The sequence below is a fragment of the Tachysurus vachellii genome, chromosome 1 (genome assembly GCF_030014155.1).
Source record: "Tachysurus vachellii isolate PV-2020 chromosome 1, HZAU_Pvac_v1, whole genome shotgun sequence".
Taxonomy (NCBI): domain Eukaryota; kingdom Metazoa; phylum Chordata; class Actinopteri; order Siluriformes; family Bagridae; genus Tachysurus; species Tachysurus vachellii.
Window position 1 is genome coordinate 7,400,940 of NC_083460.1, and position 9,978 is coordinate 7,410,917.

General features: G+C 37.7%; 2 protein-coding genes across 2 annotated transcripts; both read left to right on the forward strand.

The window, feature by feature from the left end:
* Positions 1 to 2,142: 2,142 nt before the first annotated feature.
* pnhd (pinhead) lies at positions 2,143 to 5,655 on the forward strand. The gene is made up of 7 exons (XM_060894844.1): positions 2,143 to 2,197; positions 2,577 to 2,672; positions 2,924 to 3,054; positions 3,321 to 3,597; positions 3,895 to 4,076; positions 4,857 to 4,915; positions 5,462 to 5,655. The coding sequence occupies exons 1-7, from the start codon at positions 2,143 to 2,145 to the stop codon at positions 5,610 to 5,612; spliced, it is 951 nt and encodes a 316-aa protein (XP_060750827.1). The 3' UTR covers positions 5,613 to 5,655.
* A 2,454-nt stretch (positions 5,656 to 8,109) lies between these two features.
* Positions 8,110 to 9,747, forward strand: admp (anti-dorsalizing morphogenic protein). The gene is made up of 5 exons (XM_060894968.1): positions 8,110 to 8,416; positions 8,548 to 8,684; positions 8,777 to 8,899; positions 9,017 to 9,212; positions 9,320 to 9,747. The coding sequence occupies exons 1-5, from the start codon at positions 8,110 to 8,112 to the stop codon at positions 9,745 to 9,747; spliced, it is 1,191 nt and encodes a 396-aa protein (XP_060750951.1).
* Positions 9,748 to 9,978: the final 231 nt, after the last annotated feature.

Consider the following 9,978-nt stretch of genomic DNA (forward strand, 5'->3'; position numbering starts at 1 on the left):
GGAGAACAAATCATTCTGCGGTCGACTAATACATAACTCGTAAAACATAAAAAATAAAAAAAAGAATTAAAACTCTAGGAGAAACTGTGAAAAATTTAAGGCTAGGAAAAACACTGAAACTTTGGATGACATTCCATGTTTTGTCCCTCTGGGGTAACTATTCTCATTTTAACAAAGTGTTTCCCTATTAGATCGAGTTTCAGGTAAGGACAGACTTAATCTATGCAACCTATAGAACATTTGAAGAAAAAAATCAGTCGTTTTCCTTTTTGATGAGGTTCCACACAGAACTAATTTAGACAGAACAAAACACTATCAATAGAAAACTCTTTTATAATTGATTATTACTGTAATATTATGATACTGTTATATTATTCATAAAATACAAATCTTAGTAATGTACTATTGTGATGTTTTATCGATGTTTTTTTTTTATGAAAGTGTTCATACATAATGAAGAAAAAAATAAAATGTTGTCTTGTAATGATGCCTATAAGTAATGCACAGTTGTGCTGATTTAAGCCCAGGTGATTTAGAAATCTTCCTTCTTCATCTTGTTCCCACAGTTCAAATGCATATGCAGTCTCTAACACTGCCCTTTGTCCTATTATCATTTAAAAGTTGTGGATTTGAGAAAAGGAATGCTCTACAAATAGCATTTCCTGCAAGGGAGGAAAACTTTTAAGCTTTGTGGTTACTTTTGGTTCATCTATTTAACGGAAATGTAATTAATGGTTCATAATATTTCCCTCTGACAGATTGGGTTTCTAATAATCCTATCATGATTTATGGAAAGAAACAATTAGCTGCGGTAATTGAGGCGTGATGCTGGTGGATGAGTGATTAGGTGTCATTTAGGCCTCCTTTTAACTGGATCAGACGCAGAAACTGAGCTGGTGTCAGTGTGATTAATGTGTGGGATGTTTCGAAGGTGTAACTCAAGATCACTGATTATGAGTGAAGTGGAAACTGGTTCAGACAACAGATCAAAGAACAGAAATACTTCAATTCAGTTCTGGCTGAATACACTTATGAAAAAACAAACAAACAAACAAACAAACAAACAAAAAAACAAAAAAACAAAAACAAGACTGAGCTTGGATAGAAGAAAAATAATAATAAAACAGCCTGTAAATTAAAATGATAAATTAATTTCCAGGGTCATCAATCTGTAAGAACTAATCTTCCATACAGTGCCACTGAAAGTACTGACAAAAACTGAGTAATTAATAGGCGAGTCAAACACGTATTATGTACCACTACTACATTATTTATACAAAATAAATACTAAATAAATACCAGTTAAGATCTTAATAGCATTACAATTTGAGAAAAAGGTTGTATTGTAGTTCTTGCTCAGACTTTGTGTGAGGTTTTTTAAACAGCATTTTAAATTTAAAGAGTTGTTTAACAGCCTAAAATGTGTATATATATATATATATATATATATATATATATGTATATATATATATATATATATATATATATATATATATATATACATATATATATATATATATATATATACTGTATGTATATAAATGTATATATACACTACAAAATCCCATCAATTTTCTTAAGAGAAAAAGAATATGTATATGTTGCTTTGACCTCTTTCTTTCTTTCTTTCTTTCTCTTTCTCTCATGCCATTTGGCTCGTCCTGAATAAACGTGAAGGTGCTGCTGTCCTCAGCAGGAGGTGCTTTTCTGCCACGCACAGCAAGTTTTCCTTGTCGCGAGTCTCGTTTTGATTTAAGCGGAGGTGCTAAACACCTTCCTCCAGAGATAAAAGGTGAATAATGCCTTTCAATGAGAGGTGCTTAGAGCCTCAAAGCCCCTTAAGCAGTTCATTAGAGAAAGAGCGGGCCTGGTCGACGCAGCGACCCGCTGAGCTCTCGCGACAAAAACAAGGGGGCTTTGCCTTAAGAGGTGAAAACCTCTACAGGTACTTCCCTTTGATGTGGCCCCCGCCTAGGAGCAGGCATTAGAGTGATGGAAATTTGATTATTCCTCACCCCTTTCATTTAGCCAGTGACATTTGTGGCCATGTATAAATATCCCAACGAGCTAGAACAAGGAGGGCCAGTCAGGCAAGACCGGGTACGTGTTTAGTTTGGGTGTCTATCTCTAAGGAGTACTGCTATGGATATGGTGCTGTTGGACATGTTCCTGCTTCTCTCTTTGTGTCATCAGAGCTGTAAGTACTGTCCTTACTGTCCTCTTTTGTGGCACTGATTTCATGTGGATAGCTCATTGTGTCGTCATCTGTTTGTGAACCTGGCTGTGATTGGGTAGTTTTAAAATGATTTTTTTCAGTAGATTAATCCTTTTCCCTATAAAAAAGTTTGCATTATTAAGAGAAAGGTTGAACTGGCTAAACACAATTGTGGCGACACAATAAATAATATAAGAAGGAGTCATTATTAATGGGTGAAGAGTTGTTTTAAGGCATAGGCATCTTCATGAAGTAAATGTTCACTTGCGAATGCAATAAAGATCTGCACTGATCGTTCAGACAGCGTATTGCAGCAATGCCGATCATTCGAACTCTGTGTGATTTCACTCATCTTCAACAGTGACAGCTGTCCTGAACATGCAACTAGAGCCAAGGAATCTGTTTGCAGAGAGAGCTTGTTGCAGACGCCAGAGTCACTTCATCTACATAGGACAAGGTGAGGAACGAGGTGGACGTGTGCCATAGCGCCCCCTATCAGCGCTTAACAGATCTAACAGCTGTGACACAATCCTGGCCACTTGCCAGATCTAATAAACCTCTTAAAAAACTTATAAAGCTGCACACTGCATTTGGACTAAAGCAGAACTGCTAACCAAGAGTCTTTTCCTAATGTTTCAATAAAATGGAAACAGTTTATAAATAATAGTATTGAACTTATGGTCTTTTTGTCCATCTGCTGTTATTCAGATATCTTGGGCAGTCCAGTGAATGTGGATGTGGGCATGTGTCGAACAAACTGCGGCCATGCGCAACCCTCATCCTTTGAGGCAGGAATGCAAGGCTACTCCTCCATGCTGGACTTCCTGAGAGACAAAAAGGTATTAAAAGTCTATAAATGGCAAAGAGGAAGACCTTTAAAAAAATGGGTGATACCGAACACATGATTTTGCTACTTCAGTAACATGCAAACTTATAAATAATATATAATTTTATTTTAATCATGTTCATTTGTACACATGTTGTAGATATATTTTGACTACTGCTAGGAAACCTGTATATTGTATACTGTGATATATTTTATCTCATATAGCCCATCCCTACTGGCCTCGTTCCAATAGTAATACACAGTCCCCTTTGTCTGCAGATGCGAACTCCAGGAGCGCCCTCACATGAGTTCAGAGGATTTGGAGGAAACCTTCCCTCGTGCGGCACCAGCATGACCTGTGAACCCACTGGACTGCGTGTGGACAAAGTGATGCTCATGGACGGCCTGCGTGAGGTGGAAATCATCGAGGACTGCCACTGTGAGGCCAAAGTGACTCGCTGTGTCCGAGCACCCTCGCTCAGAACGTACTTCTTTGAAACGCCTTATGAGACTGTTATAGACGTAGGCAAGTGTGTGGGATCCAAAGGTGAACCAGGTAAGAAATGAGCAAAACAAAACAAAACAAAAAATTATGCCCATAGACATGCTATGAAAATGCAAAGATTTCAGTCCAGGCTATTTTTAATAACCCTATATAGGTCATTTCCACTATTCCCCCCTCCCTCCCTCTGTAATGCCCTTATTACCTTTATTGAGAATTCAAATTTAAACATCAGCTGCAAACATTTTATTTAACAAACCACTGGTGTAAAATTTAACCTTCTTCCATGACTGCCTGATACCTTCAGCATATGTTAGCTTCATCATGGATAATGTACACTTTTTTCCACAGAGGGCTTTTCCTGTGTTCCTACTAAGTTTGATTCTGCTCTTGTGGACACACCTAATAAAGTGGAGCTGATTCAGACGGTGGCTGGCTGCGATATGAAAGAAGGCTGCTACAGAATCCCTTATGTGGAATATCATTATGAGATCACGTACAATGAAGACGGGCTCAAGGAAGAAAAACTAAAGGTGGGTTTTCAAATCTGGAAAATCCTGAAAATAAATAATAATAAATAAATAAATAAATAAATAAATAAACACAGACAGCACTGCTGTGACTGTAGCCATTTTATCTTTTTTTTGTTGTATTTAAGCTGACGTCTAAAGCACATACAGCTTAAGAAAGTTTAGTCTGCGGATAACGGCTTTCACTTAAAGAGGAAATTAGTCGTTTCCATTTGGTGTTAGCCAAGACTAATAAATGAGACCCATTTGCCAGACACAAAGGTTAAACCAATGATCCATTTCCCCCAACTGCAATCCACATCTTACTGTTGACACCCAAATTATCCTTGCTTTGAGCCTGACTAATCCTTTTTACATTTATTTACTTGTAATAGTAGTTCAATATATGTGTGCAGACGATGACACAGAAGTTTAACTTATTAGATAAAGTGAACTGAAGTATGATGTAATGACAACAATACTCTCGTACGACTACAGAATCCTTTATGATAAAATGTTTAGAATAATAAGTTATTCAGAGTCGGTTATGTTATTTCACAATTTTACAAGACCAAACCTCTTTTGTGGAGTTGGTTGAGCAAACCTTTGGCCATCTGTCGCAGCTCTTCAGAGGTGTGAAGCCAGAGGATCACAAATGGCCCCAGCAGGTGCCAAATCAAAGTGTTTATCATGTTAAGAGAACAGAACCCAGTCCCCGCCTTTGGTTTCGAGTGCACCGGTGAATGTTAGCGGCTTGCAGTGAGCTGATTGCCTCTCTCTCTTGTCTTGCTAATTGCCTTGCAGGAAATAGATGTGGGGAGATGTTTGGGAAGCTGCACCTCAGGAAACCGCTGTCTTCTCAGGTATGCTTTAAAACAGCTGATACAACACAGCTAAATAACAAACCTTCAGCGCAAGAAAGGCTCGATTCACTTAAATAGAAATGAGATAAAAACACACATTAGCATAATTAACAGTGATCCCAATTCAATAATACATACCAGAATGACACCTAAGACAGAATATTAAAGTAACTGCTCTTGCTAGTGATTGAAATTTACCGATAGTTGACTGCAAAACAGCAACAATAATTAAAAAGGTGTTTTTTTAACGCCTTTACCTTTTAACAATGTGTATCAATAACGTATGGCCGATGAATATAAACTCTCTGGGGAACTGAACGGGTGCTACCAGAGATAGAGATGTTTTCAGTTTTCTTGCAACTAAGTAAAATGTAGGCTGCAAGGAAAAAAATAATACAAATAAAAACTGTGAAATAATTTAAAGGTGTACATATAAAAACAACCATTAGCTCATTCTATATCCAGCACACACCAGTTATAAAGTAATGTGTATCGATCAGGATCATGTAAACCACTCTAATTACCGACTCAAACCTTTCTGTTCAGGAGTGCGTCTGATTCGGCGGAGTGTCTGCTGTGGGCAGAGGGACAAGGCAGTGCGTGCGTTCCACAAGGCTCCGAGAGCCACACGTTTCTCAATCAGCATGGACAAATCCGAACGGTGTTGGCCATCACCTCATGCCTCTGCCAGTCTTAAGCACAGTGACCTCTACTGAAAGTGCTCACACACTGCACCAACCAAGTGGACTTTACAAAAATGTCTCGTGTTGACCGTGTGAATGCAGAAGCACGTTATAGGTCGGAATCTATAACTCAAAACTATTTTGTTAAAATAACACATGGTGTTCTGGTATTGTGACATACTGTTTAGCAGACATGGATTTTTTTCTCTTGTCGTGAACAGCTGCTTCACTCATGCAAAATTACAGTTGACCTCTTTCAGCTGTCCCTGTAATATATGTAAAATATGTAAATATAATTTTGTAAATAAATTTGATGCCATTAATTAAAGTCATGTACAGTCAAGTTTATTATTGTTCAATATGGGCCAATAAAACGAACAAGAAACAACATCTTGTAAAAGGAAATACTTATTTTTTGTTATATTACATTATATGGGGAAAAAATAAAACAGTTTATTTGTATTACATTTCTTAAAGATTTGTTATTACAATATAATATAAAAATCGTTTTTTGAACATACATTGAGTACATTAATTTTACTAGGTGGACAGAATACTAGGGCACTAACCATACAGCTTTTTAGGAATTATTGCACAAACTGTTTATTTATTTATTTCGCCTGATCTTATCTATAGTGCTGAAAGTCGTAGCAGCGGATAAAATAAATTGTAAAAAACTGCACAAAATAACAAGAATGTGATCAAACAATAGTAGAGCAGAAATTACTGTCTGGTCACGTGTGCTGTATTTTATTTTGAAAACATTTGTTGAAAACAAACAAGCTGTATAAGTTGTGCAACTTTTTATACTTCAAATCCTGTGCAATAAATAAAAGTTAATGTAATTTGAATATAATAAGTAATATATATATATATATATATATATATATATATATATATATATATATATATATATATACATTATAATTTAATTATGCCATGCGGATTTTTATTTTTTCTCAATAATAATGTGAGCTTCGTGTTTTATCAGGATCAGGTTGTCTGTGTCAAATAATTCATAACATTTGTAGCTTTATAGGTTTATAGAGCTTGTGTGCTTTAAATAAAGGTGGTCATGTGATCAATTATATGGTAATTACAAATAATAATACGTGATCATATCCATAAATTCTGATTTGTGGGATTGGAATTTAAGTGCAAAGGTGAAGGGACTTTCAAGGAAAAGAGCATGCACGAAATTTATCATTTCTTTTTATAACAGAGAAAAGTGAATTGCCCTTGAATTGCCTTTCATGTTGTTTTTCAACAGCTAGTTCTTCCACGTGCAAATAAAGAAATCACAGAAGTCACAAGTGTGTGTGATTTACCATAGTCTGGTGAGAAAACACCACACATCTGAAGGATCCATTATATTTACACAGGCTTTTTTTTTCTGTTTTGTTTTGGCTTTGAAGACAAGTAAACAGACGACAGACTTGCTGTAGCTGCGGTTTATCTCCATAAATCACTTTTAAGCTCCTTAATGCCAGCCAGGGCATCCAAAAAAATATATAAATATTATCCTAAAATCTGAAAATATTTTAATATATTTAACACCCATAATAATATATTTTTTAATTTTTTAAACAAACCGAATAAATTTAGAAACCTCGAATATACTTAGAGGGGGGGAAAAATGGCCGTCCAAGATCACTGTAAAGCTACATGCTAATAACGACTGCATAACAATCGAGCTGATATTTCTTTAGCGTTAATAAATATAGTCCCCCAGTGCAAAGCAACGATCACGCATTTTAAATTAGGTGACAAAGTAAAATTAGTTATCCCACAGGATATGTTTTCATTAACAACCGATGACTGTGGTCTTTTCAAACCGAGGGATTTGCGACTATTTATGCTAATGCTAATTAATGGGCTGATTAGCATAAAGCTTCCACGAGATTCAAGCTCGGTTCTTTTTTTTTTATTTTTTAAATATGTCGCTTAACCAGACTTCTTCGACTGTATTTGTGCAGGTGTCGCAAGCGGTTTCCGTTTTGTTTGTCAGTGTAATTGTTGTGTCTGTATTAAATTATCCTCGTTTGTCTAAATTAATGGATCCGTTTAAAGGGACGTTAGCCGCCTGTGGTGAGCAAACTTCCTTCTCCATACTAGCTAATAGCTAACTCTATCCCTCTCTTCACCTTTTCACCAAAAAATAAATAAATAAATAACGTTTAAATAAATTCTCTTCTCAATATCCACATTATTATTTTAATATATCTTTAATCCGACTGCTGTAAACGTTATAAAACCCTTGGTGTGTTGTCTGGGGAGTGGAGGAGAGCTGCAGAGAGCTAATCACCCAGTCAGGTTCACACCTTGTTAACACCACCATTTAGCTTTGCGCTACATTTCGCCGATTATTGACTTACATTTGCGACCAAATAGCACCTCTTTATCGCTGTTTACCGATGACCTGAACGGCGCTAACGGATTTCATATAAAACGCTCCTGATGTTGAGGTGTTCATTCAGTCTCTTCAGTTGAACACGAAGTTTCCAGATCGACATGTTTTCCGCCGTCGTCTTCATCTCCATCGTCTCTATAGCTGGCCTGGTTAACTCTAGGCCTTCTATTGATTACTCAGAAAACCGATTTCCAGTGGAAAACGAATCGAAGGAGGTTCGTTTGGCTGCTATTAAACGCCTTTTGGAGGTTTTTGGGATGGAGGATCCTCCTGCTTCTCCTGGACGAGGACACAAACAGCCTCCTCAGTACATGCTCGATTTGTACAACACTGTGGCGGATGTGGACGGTGTCACCAAAGACCCTACTTTACTGGAAGGAAACACCGTACGCAGTTTCTTTGACAAATGTAAGCTATTATTTATTTTAAGCATTCAGGTTTATTTTCTCAAAATTGATGGCTAACCAGGTGTTGCTTCTGTGCTATGTCTAAAATATATATATTTTTTGTTATCTTTTTCGTATCTCTATGTGGAACAGTACACAGTCATCAGGTCGAGTTCATGTTCAACTTGTCCACTGTGGCTAGAAATGAGAAGGTTCTTACAGCAGAGCTGCATCTGTTCAAACTGAGACCTCAAGCATCTCTCACATTCAATAGACATCACTTCTGTCAGGTAAAGATCCTTATATATATATTTTTTAACGGTGAACTCAGAAATGAGAAACGGATGAAGAGTAGACAAAATCCTCTGCCTTTTATCCACAGGTCAGTGTCTATCAGCTTCTTGACAATGCTAAATTGAACGTTTCACAAGGAAAGAGGCTCGTGTCTTCAAGACTTATTCCCGTTCATTCTAACGGCTGGGAAGTTTTCACCATCACACAAGCGGTGAGTTGAAACCTTGACGTTAAAATCCTTTTCACAAATTGAGCTCATGACGAATAGTTTTTCCATGTATGCTAACGTTGGTAACAACTAATAACTTAGGACATCTTTTTTTTGCAGGTCCGTACTTGGATGACAGATGAGAACAGTAATCTGGGTCTCATGGTGACCGTGCGGACTCTGGCAGGCATTCAGCTGGACATGAGGTCTGTGCGTTTTGCCTCAGGGCACAGCCACCATCACAGCAAGCAGCCCATGCTGGTCCTCTTCACTGACGATGGCAGACGTATCGCATCTCCAGAAGGTGTTCTGAAAGGTAAAGAAAAACTTTATGGTAGTTTCAATGTCCTTCTCTTCAGCAGAGGAAAAAGTATCCTGATGTTGCAACAGCTTCCTTTAATCTGCGCTACTTCTCCTCTCTAGGATCTGATGATTCATCAGCAAGCCCCAAGCTCCCTTTGCCCAGCCTGACACTCACAGGCCCTGGTCATCGCAGTGCTCGCTCCCTTGACTATGATGAAGACCCAGATAGGAAGCCATGCCAAAGATTGCCACTCTACGTTGACTTTGAGGAGATTGGCTGGTCTGGATGGATCGTGTCTCCCCGTGGCTACAATGCGTACCATTGCAAAGGGTCCTGTCCCTTTCCCCTGGGACAAAACATGAGACCCACAAACCATGCTACAGTGCAATCCATCATAAACGCACTCAAGCTCACCAAAGGCATAGAGACGCCATGCTGTGTGCCCGACAAGCTCTTCTCGATCAACCTCCTGTACTTCGATGATGCTGAGAATGTAGTTCTGAAGCAGTATGATGACATGGTGGCAGGAAGCTGTGGTTGCCACTGAGATCATAAATCTGTATATATCGTGTATTTAAAAAACTCCAGTTCAGATGTAGGAAGTAGGAATGTGTTTCACCGATTATACAAAATATTTAGGGTTGGTCATGAGATTTTGCTACTCTACTGCAAAATCAAAAGCACTGATGAATGGTGTGTGGTATCATGTAAAAGCTGGACTGGAACCCAACTGAAATTACAGACTGCTTCTTTGTATGATATGTAAATAGACATAAAT